We start from the raw sequence: 26,061 nt of genomic DNA, 5'->3' as shown, positions 1-26,061 counted from the left end.
CTCTGGCAGCTACATGGGTCACTGCACCCACCAGAGCAGTCAGCTGCTCTGTTTTTTCAAGCAGTGCAAGAGGAAACTTGAGGGACACAGACCTGCTTTGAGGAGAACCTAGAAGAGAAAAGCTTGATATGAGGCTCCTGGAAATGATAATACCTATTCACCTCATTGGTTGTCAGACTAACAAGCTGTGTGCACCAACTGTGTGCACTTACTGCTGCTCGGCAAAGCTGCTTAGCATCAGAATTCAGAAAAACTGAACTTCTGTAGTTGCCAAAATCCTCACTTCTCACACTGTCCTTTGGCATTTTGTTTGGCAGAAGCATGTTACTGACTTAAAGGCGAGTGAATAAATATCTCTGCTGACAGTTCCCACCTTGCTGCCCTGAAATGTGCTGTTACAAGGCAGCAGTGTCCTGTGATTGTGCCTTGAAGGGATGCTCTGCTAGTCTTCAGCCACCGGAAGAAGCAGGGCATGAGGCAGTTGCAAAGGATTACTTAGTGTGGAAAGGATGTCAGAAAGAGCAGTTTCCCAGGTGCCTATGGGCAAAGGTTATATCTGCTATCCTGGCTGCCCAGAGCTCGTTGTGAAGCCCATCTTTTCAGAGGCTGATTTAAGTGTCTGCATTTAACTGGGCTGGGCCTGTCCTGCTGGTGGCTGCGGCCAGTTTTGTTCACATGCTTGCTGGGCACTGTGACATTGGTGACACCATGACCATGGTGGTAAGAGCATGCAATGAAGCCTTTGGACCTGCTGCCCTTGAAGGACCTTGGGGGTGGAGCAAGCTGATGGATGTGTACAGAGGAAGTTGTGTGACCCTATATGGCTCGCATCTTGGTTTTGTTTGTCCTGAGAAGGCAGAAAGGCTCTATGAGTTCACGGTGAGGCATGGCAAGGTGCTGGGCTGTACATGTAAAAATCCAGGGAGAACCAGTACCTCTGACATTTACTTCTGTGCTTGAGTAGAAAAATGTTCTTTGCTCTTGGTAAATATTTGACATCCCAGCCCAGTGCATTGTCCTTCCCTGGCCAAAGGACTGAAGAATGGGTCATAGAATGGTTTGGGTTGGAAAGGACATTTAAGATTATTTAGTTCAAACCCCCTGCTATAAGCAGGGGCACCTCCCACTAGGCCAGGTTGCTCAAAGTCCCATCCATCATGGCCTTGAGCACCTCCAGGGGAGGGAGAATGGTTTAACCTGGTCATGATTTCCATATGGAAGGGCCTCCAACGTGTCTGGGACTGCATGACCCCTCTGGATATGTGATGTTCAATCAACTGACACTATTGCAGCACCAGGAAAGCCTGTCCTGCTGCAACAAGAAGAGGAGCAGCCTGGGCACATGATCCTTGACGCAGATGTACGTGCTCTGCTCCACAGAGTAGCTTGCTGAGCCTGGTGTCCCAGCACAGCAAATAGCAGTGATAGGTGATCTGCCTTCTGTCACCTCTGGAGGAGAGATCTGCTGAGGAGCTCTTAGAAAGGGATGGTGCTGAGGGATGGTAGGGAGATAGGATGTGGAGCTAAGCCTGTTTGTTTCAGCTTCTGCTGCTGAAGGAATTGCCAGTCTGAGAAGTGGTCTCATGGAGGAGTACATGAAGCTATGCATCATATGGCTTCCACCATTCAGATTTGGGAACTGGCCAAACCTGCGTGCACTGTGAGGACTGTGGTGCTGGTTGATGCTGAGTGACCGTAGCCACATTACAAGAAAACCACACCTCTCAACAAGCTCATGCCTGAATTGTGAAGCTATGCAGTGTGGGATTTGTGTTGGGCTGTATCCAGAGGCAAGTCCATGCCACGTGGCACATCCTGCAACCCATTGGTTGGTCCAGCTGCTGGAGGGCTGATTAAACCACCAGGTTTGCTTAGAAGGCAGCCTCAGAGCCCAGAGAAAACCCATCCCCAGCCCTCCTCCTTATCTCAGCACATGGCACCACTCTCACTCTGGGCTGCCCTGCCACTTCAGCAGGGACATGAGCCAGCGGTGTCACTGCTGTTGCCAAGAGCTGAGGGTGAAGGGAGACTTGACACCAGCTTGCTGCCCTGCTGCTGCCTCACTGAGCTTGTGGCATTGCTCTGCTGCCCACAGACAGGCTGCAGGCACCCACAGATGGGTAAAATGGGTGAGTCAGGCAGGAGGAGAGGGTGAGTCAGAGGGCAGTGAGTCAGCAGGAGGCATGGGGCAGGTGCTGTCCCAGGGCTGAGCTTTTGGAGAGCCCCAGGGCCTAGTGCAGGGTCTTCCTAGGAGCCAGGGAATCCTCAGAACTCTCCTGTGGGGTTCAGGCAAGTGGTGTTGGAGATGGGCCAGAATCTAGCTCGACTGTGTGCTACACAAACCAAACAAGTCTCTGTCCTGTCTGGATCCTGCCCAGAACCTTCCATCCCTACTCTACTGCTCTAGAGTGGAGGGGAAAAAAGGAATGATCCCTGCCGGCACAAAAATACATAGGAAGTTCTGCACAAATGTGTGTAGGAACTTCTTCACAGTGCAGGTGATGGAGCAGTGGAATGGGCTGCCCAGAGAGGTGGTGGAGTTTCCTTCTCTGTAGAGGTTCTGGACATACCTGTGCAATCTGGGCTGAGGGAGCTGCTTGGGCAGGGGGATTGGACTCTGTGATCTCTGGAGGTCCCTTTCAACCCCTACAGTTCTGCAATTCTGTGGGGAAAAAAAGCTAAAAGGTTGAGTGAGGGAAGAGAGCTGGGCCAAACTTTCTAGACCGTGCATTTGGGTTTCCCAGCTTGGGATAAGCTAGGTATTTTGCAGCAGGCACTGAGGTGGGACAACCAGAGCTATGGATCAAATAATTGAAAAGATACCTCACTGGTTTTTGCACTGGGGTCTGTTTCTTTGGATCAAATACTTGAAAACATACCTCACTGGTTTTTGCACTGGGGTCTGTTTCTTTGGATCAAATACTTGAAAACATACCTCACTGGTTTTTGCACTGGGGTCTGTTTCTTGTTTCAGTGTCCCTAAGGTCTGCAGGGGCTGGCTGCAGGACAGCTCCTGTCCTATCTGGCTGCACCTTTACCTGGGAGGGATGGAAATCAGTGGGCTTTAGAGTCACCTGGAAATGAAGGTGAGGTCGTGGAGATGATGAGGCTGGAGGCCAGTGAAGAAGCAGAATCTGAGAGCAGGAGGGCTGTGCAGGCTGGGAGAAGGATGTAGGGTGCTGGTGCTGGAGGCTTTGGAGGGAAGCTGGAGACAGGCCATCCAGGGAAGTGTCCAGGAACAGAATAAGAGGCAGCTGAAGAAGCGAAGCCCAAGGATCAAGGGAAATTCAAATTAGATGTTAGGAAAAAATTTCCTCATTGCACTTGAAATTGTCACAGCTTATGTTTTTTGTTTTGTTTTGTTTTTTTTATCCTTCTCATGACTTTCAGTTGCTGCAGCATAACCCAGCTCTTTGCTTTGTCTCCATGTTTCTCAGCTGGAGCACCCTTCTCCCCAGAAGACCACGCAATTCCCTCCCTGCTCAAGCATGAAAATCCCATCTCTAGCATCATAGTGGTAAAGCACATGAAAATAAACCACCCACCCTTTTTGCTGGGGGTGGAGTATGATCTGCAGGAGGGTGCTTGTGCTCTTGGGGACTGGAGAAGATCTCTTCCGGCCCACAGCTGTAGGACTGGAAGAGCTTCGAGGTTTTCTTTCCTATGGTGCCTGTCCCAGCCTTGGAGACAGTGTTGATTGGAGGGGAAGGCACCAGGAGCTTTTTTAAAGGCTTCAGCTGCCTGACCATCCCCAGCAGATAGGGAGCAGATGGAGGCTGAGATGAGCCTAAAGGACTGTCTGGAAAGAATTACTTGCTCCCACTATTTTCTGTTTCTTTGCCAGCCTTTTATTCTCATGGCTGCTCTTTTCCTGATCCTGTCCTTCTGCGAGGCTGGCTGCTGGCAGCCTCATCAGCCTTGTCTTCAGAAACAGCTTCACCCTGTGATTTATTGAGTCTCCTAACTTTGACCCTAGTGTCTGAAGCTCCAGAAGCCTGTGTCCCGTGTGCAAGTGCCAAGAGTTTTTAGAGCTTGCCCAGTCCTGTCTGCAAGAGTATCAAAACAGAGCAAAGATTCTGTGCATAAGCCTGAGCAGAGCTGACCTTCAGCAATAATGGCATGTGCCTTCCCATCTGGCAAAGGATGCCCCTGGCATTCAGGCTCCCCAGACACTTTTATGTGGGTTTTCAAGGTCTGGGATGTTCCCATGGGCCTCTGTCCCCAGCTCTCTTCTTGGGTTGTTCATCTCAGCCTTTCCCTTGGCACTGTTGATGCTGGGCTGCACCTTGATGTGAGCACAGCACACTGCCTTCCCCTGGCTGCCTCTCTATGGTGTTCCTCAACACCACTCTGGGCCCCATTGTGTTACTTGGGTATCTCTTGTAGTACACTTGAACACTGAGATCTCTGAGCTGGAGCAGCACAGCAAACCAGACTGCAGCAGCAGCAAGGGGAGTTTGTGCAGGGACCTCCAGTGTTGTACGAAGACAGACACGGGGTCAGGAGGGTTGCCTATGGGTGCAGCTGCCTCAGACACATCCCTGTTTGCTGTCATCCTATGAAGATTCAGGATACTGATCACAGGATAGTGGTATGCTAGCAACGTGATGCTGTGCTGTCCCTGCAAGTTGCACCTGCCAGTTAACTCCAGGGCAGGACCTCCATGACCTGAAGAAGTCTCAGCCCTGGTGTCCTCGATGCTGACAACTACATCCAGCACTTGCATCCCAATGCCCTCATACTCCCATGCTGTGCTTCAAAGGAACTTATGTACTTGGATGAGGAACTGGTTGCAAGACTGTACCCAGAGAATGGTGGTTAATGGCTCTGTGACATACAGAGATCAGTGACAAGCACTGTTCCTCAGGAGTCAGTACTGGGACTGACACTCTTTGATGTCTGCACCCTCAATAGTCTGTGGATGACTCCAAGCTGTGTGGTGTCGTTGACATGCCCGAGGGATCGGATGCCATCCAGAGGGACCTAGGCAGGCTGAGCAGTGTGCCCAGGTGAACCTCCTGAGGGTCAACAGGTCCGAGTGCAAGGTGTTGCAACCCCCAGTGCCAGTACGAGCCGGCAATGTAGGGACAGAGCACGGCCCTGCTGGAAAGGACCTGGGGGTAGTGGTGGATGGCAGCTGGGCGTGAGCCAGCAGTGTGCCCTCGCGGCCCAGCCAGCCAGCCGGATCCTGGGCTGCATCCAAAGCAGCGCGGCCAGCAGGGAGAGGGAGGGGATCCTGCCCCTCTGCTCCGCGCTGTGAGACCTCACCTGGAGCACCGCGTCCAGAGCTGGAGTGCTCAGCACAGGAGAGACGTGGGCCTGTGGGAGCGCGTCCAGAGGAGGGCCACAGAAATGATGCGAGGGATGGAACAGCTCCCTACGAGGACAGGCTGAGAGAGCTGGGGCTGTGCAGCATGGAGGAGAGAAGGCTCCGGGACACCTGAGAGCGGCCTGTCTGTACCTACAGGGGGCTGCAAGACAGATGGGGACAGACTCCTCAGCTGCATCTGCTGTGATAGTACAAGGGGAAACACTTTCAAACTAAAAGAGTGGAGATTTAGATTGGATATAAGGAAGAATGTTTTTACAATGAAGGTGCTGAGGTACTGGCACAAGCTGCCCAGAGAGGTGGTGGATGCCCCATCCCTGGAAACAATCAAGGTCAGGGTAGAAGGGCTGTGATCACCTGATGGAGCTGTGGGTGTCCCTGCTCATTGTAGGGGAGCTGCACCCGGTGACCTTTGATGGTCCCTTCTGACTCACGCAATTCTGTGATTTTACTTGTTTGGTTGGGCAGCAGTACAAGTGTTAAGGTGATAACTGTGACACCTTTTCATAAATGTCAGTAGAGAGTTTCCCTCTTGCCTTCAGTTCCCACTGGAAGGAGAGATTTTGCTGTTCCCTGAAGGGCACAGGACATTGAATTTGTGGTTGAAATATTCCTTCCTCATGATAGCCCTTCTGTATGCATGCAGCTCTTCACAACCAAACATGTCCAAAGCTCATCCTGGATTCTTGCCTAGGCACTGCTCTGGCTTTTGTAGTGGTGCTTCCTAAATCGCAGCTGGAAAGGGGTGAGCTGGGTGGGGGCCCATGTGGTATCTCTTCCTTCTGTGCCACATAGATGTCTCGCACAGGGGGTGGAATTGATGCTGAATGTCCCTGCAGCTGCTGCCATCTTATCTGCAGGCTGCAGCTTCAGCTGAGTGCCCCGGGCACCTCCCTTGGAGGCACTTACGGTAAAAGGAAGTGTATTGCAAGAGGGGTTGCGGTGAAAAGGGACAGTTCCCACGGGGTCAGCGCTGCCTGCACAATCTTTGCTGCCCTCCTCACCGCACATACTTGGCCTGCTCCCTCTTCTGTCCATAGCTTTGATGCAGGTGTCCAGAGTCGCTCCAGGTAACACAGCATCCCTGGGATGTTGTGCAATAGCTTGACAGGGAGGTAGGGAAAGGTTACACTGCTGTGGCTCTGCCTCATGGGTGCTGGGGACTTGCCATCAGGTCCTATGGGATGTGCATGCAGGGAGGCTCATTATGGAGGAGACAAGGGAAGTCTGGGGTCGGTTGTGTCAGCAGAGCACGGGCAAAGAGCTGGAGGCATGGGAGATGTACACAGGGGTGCTGTAAATACCGATGTTTGTGGAGGACAGGGCTGGGATGGGAGTGACAGGCAGTGTGCTGCAGGGGCTGCAGAGCTGGGCTGCCCTGCAGGGTTGGGCATTGTTGTGTGGTTGCAGTGCCCATAGAGCAGTGAGGTCAGGTCACTCTCCCGTGTGACAGGGTGCGGGTAGGTCAGAAGCTGACAGTAACTGATTTGCCTTTCTTTTGAGGTCACGTTAAACAAGTTGGGATGCAGTTCTTCAGGGCTTCCAATGCAAGAGTATCCCTCGGGTGTTGTTCTGCCCTGTTGCACACTCAGGCAGTTAATCCTAATGTCTCTGCCTCACTTAGCACGGCGATGGTCCAGTCCTGCTTGGACAATGACCTCCTGGGCGCGTCGCAGCATGTATCTGCTCTGCTCGTGGCCCCTGTGAGGGGCACAGCAGACGTTGTGCTGCCCCTGCAGCAGCACCGATTTGGCTTCTTCACCCCGAGGCGGAAGGGCGCAGCGGCGTGCGGGGAGGCGAAGGCGGCCCGGAGGAATTTTCCCCTGGTGGCCAGCTGTTGTCCTGGGCCTGGCTCGCGTCCTGCGGCACTTCCCACCCCGCGCGTCCTCGGGGAGGGGACCGCGGCCGTCCCACCCTCCGTCCTCCCTCCCTTCGCCGGGCGAGTGGGTGCCACCGCGGGCCGGCGAGGGTGAGTAGCTGCGGTGCAGCCCGGCAGCATCCTGCTGCCTCCGCAGGGATCCTCTCGGGCAGCGGAGAGTTTTCCCCACCCCCAGCTCTGCCGCTGCCTCTTTGTTTTCTGGCAGAAGCCTCCGTGCCTTTTCATCGCCGTTGAGGCGCTGAGCAGGAGCCTGCATGTGCCGTGCGCGCGTCCCACCGCGCCGCGCATCGCCCCGCAGGGGCCGGTGGGCATCTCCGGGGCTCTCCTCTCCATGGGCTTCTCTCCCGGGCACGCAGGGCTCCGAGGCCTCTGCTTTCCTCCGCTAAACCCTCTCTCACGTTGGCAGCGGTTCTGCACCTTGCCACAAGTGGAGTAAGTTGGCTGGGGAGGGGACGGCCCCGAGCGGGCTCCGCGCAGGGCTCTCCGTCGCGGCCCTAGGTGCCGTCGCTGCTGCTGGGGCAGACACCTGAGCGGAGCGGGGGGGTGCGGAGCCGGTGGCGGCTGAGCGTTGCGTGGTACCGTGTCTGCCTCTCCGCCTATTTGATCGCACGACTTCCATCGGGGACTGAATTCCTGCGCTGGATTCTGGGCTCGGCTCTTGTGAGAGGATCCAATTATTTCAGAGCTTTGAGCATCTCCATTTGCTGCCCATATTTGCAGCGCCCGACTCTGTGCTGGCTGGAATTCCAAGTGATTAACGTGACTGTGACATCCCTCCTAGGGGTGTTATCTTTGCTCGCTGTCCCCCCCACCGCCCCCCTCTTCCTCCTCCAGCAGCGATCGAGACAGGCAGGCAGAGACAAAGGTCTGTCCTCAACCTGGGCTGTCCTCCTGCCAGCGGCTGCTGCATGGGATTTCCCCGCTCTGCGTGCTGCAGGTTCTGTGGGCTCCGGGTTGATCGCTGTAGGCTGCATCGCGGAGGTTTGAGCCTGGCTGGGCTGGGCTGGGTGGGCAGGGGATGCTGCCGTTTTTGGTGGGCAGCTCAATGTTCCTGCTGGATTTTAAGCTGCTTTTCATTCTTTGACTGTGCTATCCTGGGGGAGAGGGGTAGCCATGCATGGAGGGGAGGCTGGTAGGAGGGGTTGGACGTGGGAGAAAGCCGTACACAGGTGGCCGTTGCGTATAGGATCTGCCTGCAGAGCCTGCCAGCCCCCTTTCCGTGCTGCAGGCTATTGTCAGTGTTGCTGCTGGTATGTTAAATGCCAAGGCTAGGTGTCTGAGGCAAACCAGGCACCGGCGGTGAAGCCTCCAGGCTTCTTGGGAGAGCTCTCATTGTGTTCTCCTGGCTCGGCCAGGCGCAAAGGCTCAGTGTCCTCATGGCCTCCTATGGCACTTGTGTGGGGCTGGGGCTGGGGAGGCACTGAGGGGCAGACCCCAGCCTGTAATGCGGACTGGGAGTATTTGAGCATGTAGGGGTCTCTGACCCTTCTGGGATGTGCTGGGACAGTGGCAGAGGGAGGAACAGGGTCGGTTCCCAGTGGTTTCCAGGAGCTTAATGTGGGCGCTGCCTCTTGCCCCATCCTTCTCCATGGGGCTGGAGCTTCCTCTCTGTTGTCTGCACAGGGGCCAACACTGAGTGCGGCTCTGCAGCTGCATAAATCTGGTGTGGCAGCAGGCCTCCCTCAGAGCCCCCATGAACAGGGCTTGCCCTTGCAGTGGGATGTTCCTTCCCTCTGCATCCTCTCTCCTCCCCTCTCCCTCCTTCCTACTTTGTGAGCTTCTCCTCCTTCCTCCCCAGCCTGAAGCCCAGGGGAGTGCCACAGGCACCTCCACCCTCCACCCTACTCAGCCCTCCAGGTGCCATTTGCACCATTACATTCCTCCCACTGCCTTCTCTCCCATTGCCACCTCTCCCAGGGATGGTGCTGGAAGTGTCCCCAGCATAGCCTATCCATGTCTCTCCTGATGGTGGTATACCCAATCTTACAGGGGCCATGTCTCCTGATGGTGGTATACCCAATCTCACAGAAGCCATGGAGAAACCATTCCCTGATGCCTGTGTTGCTGCTGTGCTGCCATCCTTCAGGGGTGTGCTGGAAACTTTCTGCTTCTCAAGCTCTGCTCTCAGCCTGCTCCAGGGAGCTTTGTGGCTTTACACTTTCCGTAGTTAGGTTTCCTTCCTTTTTCTGGTTTCAGGTAGTACAGGCAGAGCTATGGTGTATCCTCCAGGCAGTCACTTTCCAGCAGTTTCCATTGCCTTTTCTCTTGCCTTGTGCTTTTACTGGGTGATTCTGTGCCCTCCTGTAACAGCAGCCCCTCTCCTCAGTGATGCTGTAAAGGTTTCCTTAGCACTGCTCAGGAGAGGGAGCAGGAAGCAGTTCAAAAGCCAGTTCGGGGCTGGTTTTCTGATTTTTTGTTGTCTGAAAGGTGCAAGGAGCCCTCTCATCCTTACCAGCCCACAGTCATGGTGCTCTGTCTCAGGCAGTGATGCTCTGACCTGGCCACCTGCCCTCTGCAAAGCCCCTGAGTTCTTCTGGGTGAGCTTCCTCTGTCCCAGGTCTGCTCCTTGGCAGATTTTCTCTCCCCGCTCCGACAGAGCTGTTCCCACCCTCCTCACTTCCTTTCTGGCCCACGATGTGTGTGGTGCAGAACAGTTAAAACAGCAACAGATCCTTTTGCAGGCTGCATCTCAGCATGCGGTACAGCTGCTGCATCGCCCAGCCGGGGACCCTTCCTCTCCCACCATCCTGCTCTGTTGCCAGCAGACCGAGGCCACGGTTTGTTTATCCTGTGTTCCCCCTGGATGTGCTAATAGGAATGAAAGCAGCAGGTAAGCCGTGTCTCTGACCCCCAGACCTGGCTGTGTCATCCTGCATCATTGTCTGGTGGCTTGATGTCTCCAGGGAGCTCAGGGTCTCTGCCCCAGCACCTGAAGTATGCTGTTCCCTGCAGGTGCTTTAGCACCATGTGTCCCATAGCTTATAAAGCACTGTGCCCTTCCCCAGGTCTAGCCAGGCTAGATGAAGAGGGGAATGCTCTGGATCCAGGTGCTGGGAGAGCCTAGCAAAACCACAGCTGGGGTGTGACCCTGGTGGCACTGCAGAGCTGTAGGAGGGAATTTCTCCTCCTTGCTGTTGATACAGAGCTGTACCTGTGCACTGGCAGCAGCTGTCCTGCTTCTCTCCATGTTGAGCTGGGACAGGTGACTGCCTTGCTCATTTCCTTTGGCTGGCCTGGGAGCTCAGTGTGAGCAGGAGAAGCTCTTGCCAAGCTTCCCACTGCAGGCAAAGTCTAGTCAGTCCTACTTCATAGCACCACTGCAGGGTGTAACACCAGCAACATCACAGCTGCTTAGGTGTGGGAAGGGCTGGACCTCTGGCTTGGGAGGCCCCGCATGCCACATCCAGGAGGTGGCGCCCATACTGCTCAGTGGGGCAGTGAATACTCAGACCTGGTCCTGTCCTATCCAGGCCTCTAGAAGTGGGGCTCTGGAGATGCCTGGCTCTGGGAGAGGAGAAAGACAAGATGTCCCAGTGATGTCTCCCCATCCCTGTTGTGGCTGCAGGAGTTTGGAGTCCCTGTGTTTGGACTTTTTGAAGTGGGCTGTGGAATCCTGGTATTTTCCCACATGATGCTTTGAACAATGGCACCTTGGTTGGCAAGGTGAGGTGCAGCCCCTTGTGCTAGGTGCATGCACTACTGCCTAGTGCTGGCATCCTTTGGGGACTGGCATAGAGACCTGGTTTGGAATGAGTTTGTGGTGTCAGCCTTTCCTGCAAGGCAGCTGCTGCTGGAGAGCAAAGGGCTCAGACTGCCTGCATAAGGACTTGGGAAGGGCTGTGACTATGGAAGGGCATGGGGCAGTAAAGGAAAGAGCAAAGGCTGCATCTGCATGTTGTCCTGCATGGACACGTAAGGGAAGGATGTGGCTTCCTCCCACCGCCCCGTGCTGACTGGTGCTGACTTTTGCTGATTTTGCTTCCCAGTGGCTGACTGTGCCATGGAAGTCATGGTGCAGATCTGCCTTGGTGGTGGGAAAAGGAAGCAACCACCTGATGCTGGAGCTCTCCCTGTTCTAGACAGGCAGAGTACAGTGTGTCAGCAGCACGGTATCCTCCCATGGCTGTAGACATCCACCTGCCTTCCCTCCTGCAGAATGCCAGGAGGGGCTGAGCTTCACAAAGAGCTTTTGTTGAGGCTTAGACCAGGAGGTTGTTATGCTGCAGTGCTGACTTGCCGTCTTGTGAGTGCTCTCTGGGAGCTGACATGTTGGATCTCTGTTCTGGCTGCTCACTGGGGGTGCCTTTCCCCTGGCTCTGCTGGAGGTGGCTTTTAGGCTGGCCTACTCTTTGGGATCTGGGGCTAATTGCAAATTTTACCAGAAGTGTAATGAGGGAACAGAATGTTTTCTGAGGTCAGGCAATGTGCTCCTTGTGCTAATGTAAGATCTGATGGCTCAGGGCACTAGAAAGGGATGCACTTGTGTATTTGGTGCCTCTGAGCATCCCTGCTGGGATTTCATTCATCTGCTTGACCCTGCTGTTTCCAGGCTTCAGGACAGTGTTTGCAGTCAGGATGTCCAATGGGACAAGTAGCAGCTTCCCTGCAGACAGCCTGCAGCTGGAGCTGTGCTGAGGAGGGAGGCACACAGCCCCCAGCAATGGGCAGTGCCTTCTTCACCCAGAGCTTCCTGCAACTGCAGAGCTTCCAAAAAGTCCTGAGACAGAGGAACTGAGGGTAGAGGTGCCCAATATCTGCCTCCTGTGACAGTGTCGACCATGAGCTGCTGCTCACATTGTTTCTTCTCCTTGCTCTCTTCCAGGCATCAAAGCTGCAGAGCTGGTGGTTTATAACCACAAGGGAGCTGTGCTTATCTGTGAATCTTCATACATAAAGGGCACCTCTGAGCAGGTGAGTGCTGTGTTCATGGAAAGATTGCTGTCTATGTTCTGGAGGACACTGGTGGGGAACCAGCCTCCAGTCACAGGGCTGTCAGGCTCCTGCTTCTGCCTTCCCTGCTAGGCATCTCTTACTGGAGGAAAGCAGTTGCAAGTACTTTTCCTTGTCTGTACGGACAGAAAATGCCCTGCATAGTGGGTGAAAACGTGGATAGACATGAGAACACCAACTAGCTGGATGCCCAGAGGTTGCTGATGATCTTCAGTGTCTTGGAGAGGAAGCTGTGAAGTGGTGACCAAAAAGAATCATAGAATCACTGTAGAATCAGAGAATGGCTTGGGTTGGAAGGGACCTTAAAGCCCACCAGCCCCAACTCCTGCCATGAACTGGCTGCCCTCCACCAGCTCAGGCTGCCCAGGGCCCCATCCAACCCAGACTGGAGTGCCTCCACGGATGGGGCACCCACAGCTGCCTTTGGGACAGTACCTCACCACTTTCCAACATACAATATAGATCTCTGCTCTTTTTGATTAAAACCTCCCCATTACCCTGTCACTATCAGTCTGTGTAAAAAATTGGTCTTTTTTCTGGTTATAAGCTCCCTTTACATACTGAAAGGCTGTAAGGAGATCTCTGCAGAGTCTTCTCTTCTGCAGGCTGGGCAGCCCCAGCTCCCAACTCGCTCTCAGCCTTTGACCTTGTTGAAGAAGTAGGGATCTCTTCATATATGCAGGATTTCATACAGAAAAGCAAGCAAAAAAGTGTAAAGCATGAGCAAAGTATGAGGCTTCACAGCTTAGCTTGAAGTGTTTGTTATTGAAAGGAAAAATAAGGTGAAAGTACTGCCTGAAATGACTTGTAGATTATGTGGCATTTGGATTTGGGAGGCTGTGAGAGGGTGGACCTCAAGACTGCCATTTCTACTTGTGTGTGACCCTGCAGGCAGGCAGTCCCCTCCTGCCCTTCTCCTCCCAGTTAGCATCTAAATCATGCTAGCCCTGCGTCTCCCCCTTTTTTCTTTTTTCTCAGAGCTGCTGTGAAGACTAAAGAGCTGGAGAGGACAGTGCAGAGGTTTGGAGGCACACCGTGATGGTGGGAGCCATTCCACGGCAGCCACGCCGCTTCTGGGGGGTGCCTGGCTGGCAAGTGTCTTCAGCTAGTTGTGCCAACGACCGCCCACTGTGGGACGGGGAGATTGATTCGGAGTGGAGTGGGATTCTACTGCAGAGAGGTGAGTGTGCAAGCAGCCAGGACTGGCTGAAGCAGGAGGTTACACAGCATCACAGAGTGGCTGAAGTCTGTGTCCATCTGGCCTAACCCCAGCTCAAGTAGGGACACACATCTTGCCCAGGACTATGTCCAGGCAGCTTCTGTAGATCTGCATGGAGGTGCAGCCTCACCTGCACAATAACAAAGAACTTCCTGGTGTTCGGACTGAGCCTGCTGTACTTCAGTTTGTATGCACTGCCTCTTGTCCTGCCAGTAGATGCCAATGGAAAGAGCCTGGCACCATCTTCTTCCTACCTCCCCTTCAGGTTCTTATGGGTACTGATGAGATTCTCTCTGAACCTTCTCTCCAGGCTGAACAATTACAGCTCTCAGTCCTTCTTCATAGGAGAGGTGCCCTAGTCTCTTAATGACCTCTGTGGCCACTTTCTGGACCATCTCAGGAGTGGCCTCACCAGTGCTGAGCAGAGGGAAAGAGTCACAGCCCAGGATCCCATTAGCCTTCTTTGTGGCAAAGGTGCACCACTAGCTCATAATCAGTTTGATGTCCATCAGAGTATCTGAGGGCATTCTCTGTAAAGCTGTTTACCAGGTGGCTGGCACACAGTTTGTGCTGGTGCATGCTTTCATTGTTTCCCTTAAAATAAATTTCTTGGGCTCAACCACACTGGCCTGGCACCTTTCCTTGCATATCACAGTAGGAGTCAAAATACCACTTGTAACCTTGGTCTCCAAATGGCCTTGGCCTGCTTGAAGAGTTACTTCTGTTGCATGCCTGCCCCTAAGCTTTTGCACCAGAGGAGCAGAGGCAGCTGTGGTGACAGGCAAAGGGCAGAGCTGCCAGGCGTGGGCTGTTTGTAGGCTGTTTGTCAGGCTCTGGAGCTCCTTGGCATGCTACTCACTTTTATGCAGGCATCTCATCTCATTGTCTCTTGCAGACATTTCAGGGTTTGTCAATCCAGACAGCTCATGGCCACATCTCTGAAACATGGTGAAAGTAAAAATCAAGGCCTTGTGCAGCAAGGAGGTTGACTTCTCAAGGCATGTGAGGATGGGTGATACAGATAGTTTAGTGGAGAGTGGATGATGCAGGAGTCCATGGTGGTCTCTGCAACCCCTGCTGCCCCTTAGCTGCTCATCCACGTTGTTGAGGGCTCTGGCCCAAGCTGTCAGAACTAGCTGTGATAATAGTTCAGGTTTCTCTGGGTTGCACAGGCAGGTTCCCATCCCTACTGCGGGGCTGGCAGCCCGAGGCAGCCTGTGTCCTTTGGCATGTGCAGTTGGGACAGGTTTTCTTGGCAAGGACTTGCAGATTTCATTGCTGGTGCCTGATGGGATGGTTACAGTCCTGAGCCCCGGGGACTGGTCTGACCTGCCTTACTCCTGCACTCCAGAGCAGTACGTCAGGTCCCCAGCAGAGGGCACACCCCCTTCTCTTTGCTTGTACGGACTTGTTCGCAGCAGCCTCACTCCTCTCTGTGTCCAGGCCAGGAGGGAAGGATCCCGCAGGTGAGTGGTCCCACAGGGTTCTCTGGAGAAACCACACTGTGCTGGTTCCTCCTCCCATCCCGGGGGAGAGCTGCCTACCTCCCAGCAGGGCTGGAAAGCTGGACAAGGCCCATGATCTCATCTGACCTCGCTCCTTTCTCTTTCTAGAGCCCCATACTGGGTGGCTTACCTGGACATCTTGAGCAGAGTCCAGTTCTTGCCCTCTCAGCATCACCTGTGGCACTTTACTGTACCCTTCCTGCTGCTGCATGGGCTGTCCTGACTCCGACTCCACGTAGGGTCCAGCCAAGTAAGGCTCCATGCGGCACATCCACACAGAGACGTCCCTGCCCCCGGAGCGCAGCACTGACTCCAGCCTGTCCCGACCCAGTGGAGAGGCGGCTTTGGAGCCTTCCTCACAGCACTGTGCCCACCACGGCATCCTCATGGGCTACAACGAGACAGAGATCAAGCGACAGAAGGTTTACCAGGTCTCCATCTTCTCCCACCTCTCCAGCTCCTCCGAGAGCACGGAGCAGCGACCAGGCAGTCATCCAACTCTCAAGAGGGGCTACCCCGAGCAGCGAACTCCAGAAGGGGTACGGGATCCCAAACGAACTCACTGGGGTAGTGGGGTAGACAGTAAGCGTGATGGGGGCCTGGGACAGGCTGCCCTGGAGGACGATGATACCTTTGAGGATGGTCTGCTGGTGGATGAGCTCTCTCTGTGCGGCTCTGCCCAGCACTTTTCCCACAGTGGGCTGCAGGTGGTGGAGCACCGGTGTGTGAGCAGCCCCAGCCCCAAGGCCAATAGAGAGGACAAGCCACAAGATACCTCCTCTTTCTGGCCACAGCACATTGCTTGCAGTACTTTGCACACAAGAGATAGTTGCCCTGTCCCACCAGGGGATCAGCTTGCAGACCGCTGGGAGAATGGGGAGCGGATGAGTGGCCACAACCTACTTGACCTTGATTTGCACAATATTGCACACACACCCCAGCTGGGCTATAGTGGGAAGGGAGAGAAGCCGGGCAGCAGCCCTGCTCACATCTGCGGGGCTGGCAAAACAGAGGAATGCCCAGTGGTGGCTAATGGGTGCAAGGAGCCTCCAGTCCCACAGATGTTACTCAGTCCTGAGCCCAGCAGCCTGAGCTCCCTGGAAAAGACACCTTGTGGGAACAGCAGCAGCAGTAGCTGCCCAGCCAAAAGGAAGTTGCTGCCATCCAGTGAGATTACAGCTGACTCCTGCTCTGAGGATGAGAGTCTATCCCAGCTGGTGAGGAAAAAGAGAGCCTTGCCATGCCACCCAGTGCCCACAGCCTGCCGCAGCACCGACGCCAAGGGAGCCCCTTTCTGGAATCACCTGCTTCCCGCAGCCAAGGTGAGTGTCACTGCAGAGGCAGGAGGAGGCAGAAAGTGTCCTATGGACACCCAGAGCTGTCCTTTGTGGGCATGTAGCCCGCAGTGACATGGAGTTACATATTGTCCCAGTGGCACAATGCAGGCACGAGCAGGGTAGTGGCTGGTGGCTGGCCCTGGAACAGGCAGTGCGTAGGCTGTCACCTGTCTCTGCAGAAGCAGAGGCACCCTTGGCTTGTTGCTTCTCAAAGCTGTGATGCATTGTGCATGGGAAACAGCTCTATCGCTGCCCACGTGACCTTTTTGGTGACTGTTCCCAGCTTGGCTGCACCAGCACTGCCTTTGCAGAGCGAGGCTGTCCAGTAGCTTCCCTTGTGTCACAGTGTAATCTGTGACAGTAAACCAAGGGAAACCGAGAAGGGAGAGAGAAAAAGAAAAAAAAAAACTGCGTCAGTGGCCACGTGGCCGCCCGAGCAGAGCCGCGCGCTCCAGGGGGTGGGGGGGGGGAACAGCGGGAGTAGATGGGTCTACAAAAATAACCAACAACGGCACGATCTGAGAAGGAACGGTAACTTTACTAAATATAATAAAATCGAACAATTGAGAGAGAGATAAAATTTCCAAACCAAAAGCCGTGAGCTTACGTTAAGGAGAAAACTGCAGGGGAAGCACACGTGCTGAACCTCCACGGCAGCCCAGAGGCGCGCGCCCAAGCAGAGCGCCGCCTGCATCCGGTGCGGAGCTCCGCCCCTCTGCTGCTCCCACAGCATTAACTCCCTCACGGCTGCATGATGTTCGGATGTGGAATACCGGCATCAAAACCACAACACTTTTTCACGCTTTCCTGGTCGTGCCAGCCAGTCTCATTATCCCTTTGCGTCGCGCTGCCCTTTGTGTCGCTTCCAGAACTTCTAGAATGGTAAGCCTCTTGTCATAAACGCTCAGAGTCCAATCTGAGTTTTAGAATATTTTATTATAATCAAAAGGTGAAAAGTAATAAGCAAGCAGCGCTGGGTGTGCCAGGGAGTCTCTCTCCACCAAGGACACCGCAAAGAAAGAAAGAATACCTATTTAAAAGTATAGTTCATACATATTCATCACATTCCAAACTCTGATTTATAAAGAGGATTACACTTAAGGGTTGATTTTGATGTAAGTCTTCAAACCTTGAAGGGGAAGAGCCCCTCACTGGTATTTTGTTAGGAGGGGTAGCAATAAGCTTAACACAGCTGGCCCAACAGATAAATCAGTAAGGGAGTAGCGCCTTTGGCGCCATGTGGTCCTTTTCCAGGGATTAGCTTCTCCAAGCTAAGTACCCCGAAAAGGGCCACTGGCCCCATCTTTCGGTGCATTCCAGGCTAATCTTCCAAGGTCTGTGTTAGTTTCACCCCTTGGTGTGAGGAATACGCTTTTTGTTACACAAGACTGGTGTTTGAAATGCAGATAAAGTTCTATCCTTCCATGTCTCACAAGGACATTTTACTCCTTTAATTAACTTTGTATACCAATTGGAATTAATGCCAGTCCGAAGGTACTGTGTCAGCAGCTTTGACTTTTTATCTTTGACACGAATCACCTTTACATGTTTCACAATCCCCCATTTCCTTTTTGATCCCCATCAGTGATTCGTGTCCGGTATTCTAAATTCAATACTGCTTTCCTAGCAGCTTGCAAAAATGGAGCCACTTTACTATCATCAATTTGTGGGTCCTTCCAGACTTTGCTTCTTCTGGATCTATTGGCATTGCAGAAATCTGCATTCCTTGTATCATGGAAGGTATTATCCGAATGAGGCATGGAATTATACAAGGTATAAATATTAGTCCAATCATCCCACACAATATCATGAAACCCAGTCGTTTCCACCACGCGCCCCCAAATAATTGATTCCACCAATCATCGTTTAGAATTGAATTCCACCTCTGGACCGGAACATGGGCAATTCTTTTTATCTCTTTTGCAATATTTGTTATGGCTTGTCCGTTATCGTCTATTTCGAGACAGCATTCGGAGGTGTTAAACCTTCCACAGACCTCTCCTTCCTCCGCCAGTAAGTAATCTAGAGCTAACCGATTTTGATATACTGCTGCCCTGGTTTGTGAGAGTTGTCGGGCTATTAATTTTAAGGCCTCTGCTGTTTGGTTTGTTACTACTTCTACCACGGCTTGTAACCTAATAATTCGACTCAGCATATAGATGGGAGTTCTATATCCCCAACTACCATCTTGGGCCCACGTAGCTGGGTCGTAGTATTCTATTATTCTCTGTGGAGGCCATTCATCATCCTTCCAGGTTTGAGTCCCTCCTATTTTAATTCTCGTTTTTGTCTAGCCAGAGTTTCGTATAGTGGCACTCCCAGAGTTTTCCCCCGTTGTCTAGGTAATAGGAAAAAGGCTGGTTGTATTATCCCAATAGTACAAGTGCCTTTCCAGTCTTTTGGCAATTTATTAAATGCCCGTCTTCCACAGATCCAAAATAGTCCGTCAGGAGATCTCCAATCTGAGACATTCCTTCCCGGCTCTTCCCAAAATTCCTTTAAGGCTTCTATTTCCCTGAAGGGATTTTCATTGCTCTCATTCTTCCAACATAGGGAGTACTTAGTAAGATATGTACAATTATTTGTCCAATATCCCTGGGGAGGGCCGGGCCACCAATGTCCCGGTCCCTCCGTGGAGTTTGTGGTTAATACCATTTTGCAGGGGGTGACTCCCAAATATCGTTCAAATTGCCTTCCTTCCCTTGATATACAGATTTGTCCAATAACTTCATGACTAAGTATCCATCCCTCTGGTCTCATTTCAGTTGACCTGTGAGTATGATTCCAATTTAGTAATTGCCATGGTTCTAGTCCCTCCCCTCTCCAGGGCCATTGTTCTGTCATCTGAGACCCCCCGCATATCCAACATGAGGATATATTTAATTCAGTGGCAATTTCTTGCATAAGGTTAATGAACAGGTTAACCCCCTTGGTAGGTCCAGATTCCCCTAGGATTTTTCTCACCTCATCATAGAGGGGTGACTGTTTGTTTTCCTGCATTTTGTTCTTCTGTATTTTGTTTTCCTGCATTTTGTTCTTCTGTATTTTGTTTTCCTGAATTTTTTGCTTGACCTGCAGTTGCTTGGTAACATTTCTCACTAGCTCTTCCTTGTATTGATCTTGGACCCCCCTGCCATCAGAATATCCCCACATCCCTGATTTAGTGAAACAGATGTTCTCCTCTCCCTTTGGACAAGCACGGCCATTTATAAATCCACTTTTTCCTTTGTTAGCTGCCACCCAGAGGTCATGCCTAGCAATTATACAAGTTTCTAATGCGTTCCTATCATAACAGGCCGCATTTATGTGGGTATGAAATGATAATGCCCATTCCGTGGTTCGACCGTATTTAACGTATTGGTAGCACTTTGAGCATGGGTTTGCAGTTCCACTGCCAGGATAGCTCAGTATGGTTAAGAGCATCACTATACCCCACCGTTCTCTCATCCCTCTGCCTCCTCCGCCTACCGGGTTGCATCCGGCAGCGGGGTAAACCATCTTCTCGGCAGAAAGGATAATCTTCAGGGGCTCCATACGAGCAGTCATATCCTGCGCACCCCTTCCCAAAATTTCCCAATTTGTATTCTCACAAGTGGAACACTACAGGGCACCCAGTTTTGTTGGTAGTCCTCTATTCTTTATATTTTCTGCTCCCTGTTCCTTGGTCCTGTGAATGAAGAACTCTCACCCTCTCTGTCAGGAGCCTGAGTTCCCTGAGCGGTTACCTCCCTCCCTATATATATATATATATAATCGTCCTACCTTCAATTACTCATTGCAAATTTTTCCCTTTTGCAGACACCCCCCCCCCTGCAGTGGTATTACCACTTCTCCTTACAATAATAACACATACAAGTCATGCAACAAGGTAACATCCACACTTATCCTTAAAGGGGGCGATTTAGTCCCTTGCATGAACTTTATCGTTGAATTCGTATTTTCAGTTCTCCTGGAGACGATATAACCTTCCAGTCCTTAGTGTCGATGGGGCCTTTTACACGGGAGGCGTGAGTCCAGCCCTTCTCTGCCATGCGCACAGCTGTTTCTGTAGTTAAGAGAACGGGAAATGGTCCCTCCCAACATGGGGTTAACGAAGTTTCTTTCCAGGTTTTTATTAACACTTTATCTCCTGACTTTATCTTGTGTATTGTAAATTCTAAGGGGGTACTTTGAGCTAACAGCCCCTTTTCCCTTAGTTCTTCCAAGTTCTTAGTCAGAGTTGTTATATATTGCTGTACAGTACTCTCTACCAATCTGGGATGATCGATGGGTATTCCCTGAATATAAGGCATTCCATATAGCGTCTCATAGGGGGATATCCCATGTTCTGAATTGGGCATACTCCTAATATTAAGTAAGGCTAAAGGTAAGCATTTTATCCAAGACATCTTAGTTTCTAACATTAACTTAGTTAACTGGGCCTTCAAGGTACCATTCATCCTTTCTACCCGCCCCGAACTTTGTGGATGCCATGGGGTGTGATATTCCCACCTTATCCCCAGGGCTTCTGCTAGACCTTTCAAAATTCGGGAGGTAAAATGAGTTCCTTGATCTGAGTCAATAACCCCTATTAAACCATACCTGGGGATAATATCTTCCAAGAGATGTTTGGCCACTGTTTGAGCAGTGGCCCTAGTTGTGGGAAATGCCTCTACCCAATGAGTTAATTGGTCTACTATTACTAGTAAATACTTATACTTTCCTGCCTTTGGTAATTCAGTAAAATCTATTTGTACTCGTTCAAAAGGTCCTGTGTGCCAATGGCCTTCCCCCTGAGGGTGTTTGTCATAGATTTCTTTTGTTAACCTTCTGGCAAATTAAGCAACCTCTTGTTTCTTGCTTTGCTACTTCATATATCCCTATGTACCCATAGAATTTTAGGAAATGATCTGCCAGGGCCCTAGTTCCCCAGTGGGTTTTTTGGTTCATTTGCTGCACAATCCTTCGGGCAAAGTTCTTTGGTAATAACTCTCGGCCATCAGGTAAGATCCACTTATTATCATTCAATTTTACTCCTAATTTCTCGAAGCTCTCTCTCTCTTTTTGAGTATAAATTTTTAGAGTCTCCTTTTTGTCATTTTGGGCTCCTATTTCTTTTCTAGCGAGTATTAGAAGTGCTGCCCTTTTTGCCTCCTCATCTGCCTGATTATTTCCCCTTACTTGGAATTGCAGCCCTTTTTGATGTCCTTTTATATGAACCACGGCAATGGTCTCTGGGAGCCTAATGGCCTCCAAGATTTGTTTAATTAGTTCTTCATGTATAAGCCCTTTCCCTTGGGTATTTATAAGCCCTCTTTCTTCCCATATTTTCCCAAAGGTATGTACTACCCCAAAGGCATATTTAGAGTCAGTGTATATAGTCCCTGATTTCTCTTTTAATATTATAAGGGCCCTTAGTAATGCATAGAGTTCACAAGCCTGAGCTGACCAATTGTTGCTTAAAGGGCCTGCCTCAATTGTTTTCCAATTTTTCCCATCAATTATAGCATATCCTGATTTTCGCTTCCCTTCCAGTATTCTAGAAGATCCATCTATAAACAACTTTTCTCCCTCAAGTAACTCCTCCTCCTCCAGGTCAGGTCTAATCTTTGTCTGTAATTCTACCATTTCTATGCAGCTATGACTGGGGCTTCCCTCACTTTCCCCGAACAAAAATTGAGCTGGATTTTGTGCCTGAGTGGTTTTAAGTTCCAATCCTGGCAAATTAATTAATATTGCCTCGTATTTTAAAAGCCTACTGTCTGTTAGCCATTTTTCTGCTTTTTGTTGTAGGATTCCTCGCACATCATGGGGAGCATATACAGTTATTTTTCCCCCGAAAGTAATCTTTTTTGCCTCCCCCACCAACAAAGCTACCGCCACCACTGCTTGTAAGCAGGTGGGCCACCCTCTACTGACAGGGTCCAATAATTTAGAAAAATATCCTACAGGCTTCTTACTCCCAGCCCAGTCTTGAGCTAATACCCCATATGCTGTATGATCTGTGGTTTCCACAAATAAGTAAAAGGGCTTAGTTATATCTGGTAGGCTTAGGACAGGGGCTGATATTAGATCCCCTTTTAATTTCTCCAGCCTACTCTCATCCTCCTCATCCCAACAAACCTTGGTGGCAGTTAGTTTTTCGTATAAAAACTTTACCTTACTGCTATAGTTTTCTATCCACTGTCTACAATACCCCAGTAGCCCTAATAATTGTCTTACCTCCCTCTTAGTTCTAGGGTAGGGTAAGGCCAGGATCCCTGAAATACGCTCTGGGTCTAGCTTCTTTGATCCCTGACTAATCCAATGTCCCAAATATTTAACTTTAGTCTCTGTAAATTGTAGTTTTGATTTGGATACTTTCAGCCCCTTTTCCCCTAGGAAGTTTAACAATCCCATGGTACAGTTCCTAACTTCCTTCTCTGATTTTCCAGCTATTAATAAATCACCCACATACTGAATTAATTTTGTTCCTTCAGGTGGGGCAAATTGCTCCAGCAATTTTTCTAATGCTTGCCCAAATAAATTTGGAGATTCCGTAAACCCTTGAGGTAGAACCTTCCACCTATATTGTTGTTTCCGAAGGGTATCTGGATCCTCCCATTCAAAGGCAAAATAATCCCTGCTATCTTCTGCCAAGGGACAAGCCCAAAAGGCATCTTTTAAATCAATCACACTATACCATGTGTATTCCGGGGATACCTGATTCAATAATGTATATGCGTTAGCCACTACTGGAAACCGGGTGAGGGTCCGTTCATTCACCGCTCTTAAATCCTGCACTAACCTGTATGCCCCATCCTGTTTCTTTACAGGCAATATTGGGGTGTTATGGGGGGACATACAAGGTTCTAAGATTTGTTGTTGGATCAGATCCTCAATAATAGGCTTTAATCCCCGTCTACCTTCCTTTGAAATAGGATATTGTCGCACCCTAATGGGGCACTCAGGATCTTGTACCCTAACTCTTATGGGTGGAATTTCCAATTTTCCTATAGTTCCCTTTGCATGCCTCACCTGGGGATTTATTCCCTCCTGGTCTTTTTGGGTGAGAACACACAGTCTTGAAATTACCTCTCCTTTATTTACAGCGAGGTTTATCCCTAATGCCACTATTAAATCCCTTCCCAGTAAGTTATATTCTGCCTCAGGAACAACTAATAAATTCCCTACACAAATTTTGGTTTCAGCTTCAATCATTACATCTTTTACAATTGGGACCCGAAAGGGTTCACCCTTTGCCCCAACTACAAGGCTTGTATCTTTGCTTATTACACACCCTTTGGGTAGTTTCTGTATGGTGGACCTTTCAGCTCCAGTATCTATTAAAAAAGTAGCTTCCTCTCCCTGGGGACCTATTTTTAACTTTATCAAGGGCTCTCTAGTTTGTCTTGTCCCCAGGATGTATAGCCCCTGACACCCCTATTCTTCTTTAAATGCCTCCTCATCCTGTCGTTTTTTTAGACAATTTCGCTTCATGTGTCCTTTCTTCCCACAATAATAACATTCTATTCCTTGTTCTGATCCTTTTCGAGGAGGCTTTTTAATGCCCTTATTAGTATTCCTAGGGTTTTCTCTTTTCCTAGATACCTCCTCCTTTTTTGCCTCTCTTACCGCCGTGACAAATATTCGGGCCTTTGCTTTTTGTTTTTCCTCATCCCGTCTCACATATACTTTCTGTGCTTCTCTCAGCAATTCATCTAATCCCCGCTCTTGCCAATCCTCCAATTTTTCCAATTTCTTTCTAATGTCCGTCCAGGACCTGGCCACAAATTGGGTTTTTCATAAGTTCATAAGTTCATAAGTTCATAAGGTTGGAAAGGACCTATAAGATCATCTAGTCCAACCATCCTCCTATCACTATCTCTACCCAACTACTAAATTAAGTCCTTAAGCACCTCATCTAAACGCTTCTTGAACAGCGCTAGGGATGGTGCCTCAACCACCTCCCTAGGCAGGCCATTCCAGTGCCTGACCACTCTTTCAGAAAAGAAATGCTTCCTGAGGTCTAATCTAAATCTTCCCTGGCGCAACTTGTGGCCATTCCCTCTCGTCCTGTCATTACTTATCAGGGAGAAGAGGCCTACCCCCTCCTCACCACAACCCCCCTTCAGGAAGTGGTAGAGTGCTATAAGGTCTCCTCTGAGCCTCCTCTTCTCCAGACTAAACAATCCCAGCTCCCTCAGCCGCTCCTCATAAGACTTGTGCTCCAGACCCCTCACCAGTTTTGTTGCCCTTCTCTGAACACGCTCCAGGGCCTCAATGTCCTTCTTGTAGTGAGGGGCCCAAAACTGAACACAGTACTCGAGGTGCGGCCGCACCAGAGCTGAGTACAGGGGGATGATCACCTCCCTGCTCCTGCTGGCTACACTATTTCTAATACAGGCCAGGATGCTGTTGGCCTTCTTAGCCACCTGTGCACACTGCCGGCTCATGTTGAGCCGAGCATCAACCAACACCCCCAGGTCCTTTTCCTCTCTACATTCTTCAAGCCATTCTGCCCCAAGCCTATAGCATTGCATGGGGTTATTGTGGCCAAAGTGCAGGACCCGGCACTTGGTCTTATTGAACCTAAATAATTTTTTAATAGTGCCTAATTTTTTTAATAGTGCCTGCCCCACAAGGGTAGTAGGGTCTACGCCTGAATACATTTGTAAACTTTTCCTCAATCTCTCCAACCAGTCTGTGGGGGTTTCATCCTTCCCTTGATGTTCACTAAAAGCCTTATTTATGTTTTGCCCCCTTGGGACAGCTTCCCGAATTCCCTGAATTATTATTTCCCTTAAATCTGCCATGTCCTGTCTATGCTGTGGATTCTGATTATCATGGACTGGCTTCTGATTAGGCCATTTACGGTCTGCGGACGGACCTTGCTGATGTCTCCTATCCCAGTTTTGCATACCGGCCGTCCTAATCATTCCTCTTTCTTCAGCTGTAAATAACATTCCTAGGATCGAATGCAATTCATCCCATGTATAGATGTTAGGCCCTAAAAACTGATCTAGCCTTTCTGAGACACCTATGGGGTCATCTAGCAAGTTTCCCATTTCTTTCTTAAACTGTCTTATGTCCCCAGTGTTCAGGGGAACGGATACAAATCCTATCCCTCCGATATTCCCTCCAAGGGGAACCTCTCGGAGAGGTAAAAGCACTGTCCCCTCCCCCTGTTCCTTCTCAGTGCCTGCATTTTGCTTTTCTCTTGTCTGGCTCCTAGTGTGGGAGGCGGGGGGGGGAATTAGGTGGCACCGAAGGAGAAGTTTCTTCCCCTGGTAAGAAGGGGTATACTTTCCTCCTCCTCCCCTCGTATGGGGGAGGTAAATTATCGAGGGGGTCCCAAAAGACCCCTTTATCCTTCTTGTCCTCTTTTTCCCTTACTGCATATAGGGAGACATGTGCCCAGGATCCCTTCCAAAGGCTGGCATAATCACTTTCTTCCTGGCTGAAGGGCTCTTTAGTAGTTACGTAAATGTTTAGAGCACGACATATCCAATCCTCAAAAGACCCGAACATTGGCCAATACACACTGTCAGGTCTTATCTGTTTTCCAGCCCATACCTCCATACAATAATAAACCATTTTTTCCTTGGTTTTACCTTCGTGGGATGGACAATCATCCCAGTGTTTTATCATTAACCCCAGGGGACTGTCCGGGGGTATCTCCGGTAGTTCGCTCCCTTCCTTATCCTTGGAACCTCTCTGTGGGTCCCTCCTGGGGTCAGCAGACTCAGACTTTCTCTGCCCCATATTCTTATTCCGGGGTTTCCTTCTTTAAGCTATTTCCCCTCCTAATTCTAGGTGATCTGTTCCCTTCCTCTGGGCCTCTCTGTAGGTCCCTGGGAATTTCTAACCACCCTCTCAAGAGG

The 26,061-nt window shown here is 50.8% G+C and overlaps 1 protein-coding gene across 6 annotated transcripts in view; it reads left to right on the top strand.

The window, feature by feature from the left end:
* The window catches only part of ATOSB (atos homolog B), a 40,595-nt gene that overhangs the window by 9,786 nt on the left and 4,748 nt on the right, over positions 1-26,061 (top strand). Inside the window, exons 1-5 of one of the 6 annotated variants that reach the window (XM_065740073.1) lie at positions 9,572-9,765; positions 9,890-10,038; positions 12,031-12,119; positions 13,137-13,338; positions 14,991-16,204. In XM_065740073.1, the coding sequence (XP_065596145.1) occupies positions 15,143-16,204 (1,062 nt within the window). In that variant the 5' untranslated portion in view covers positions 9,572-9,765; positions 9,890-10,038; positions 12,031-12,119; positions 13,137-13,338; positions 14,991-15,142. Of the gene's footprint in view, positions 1-9,571; positions 9,766-9,889; positions 10,039-10,284; positions 10,411-10,854; positions 10,872-12,030; positions 12,120-13,136; positions 13,339-14,848; positions 16,205-26,061 lie in introns of those variants that run through there. The other 5 variants (XM_065740072.1, XM_065740075.1, XM_065740076.1 and 2 more) reach the window with 5 other exon arrangements.

The sequence above is a fragment of the Cyrtonyx montezumae genome, unplaced genomic scaffold (assembly GCF_038088225.1).
Source record: "Cyrtonyx montezumae isolate F1298 unplaced genomic scaffold, pur_monq_1.0 scaffold_25, whole genome shotgun sequence".
Lineage (NCBI taxonomy): Eukaryota > Metazoa > Chordata > Aves > Galliformes > Odontophoridae > Cyrtonyx > Cyrtonyx montezumae.
Note: the sequence above shows the minus strand (reverse complement) of the source record. Positions and strands in the feature narration are given on the sequence as shown.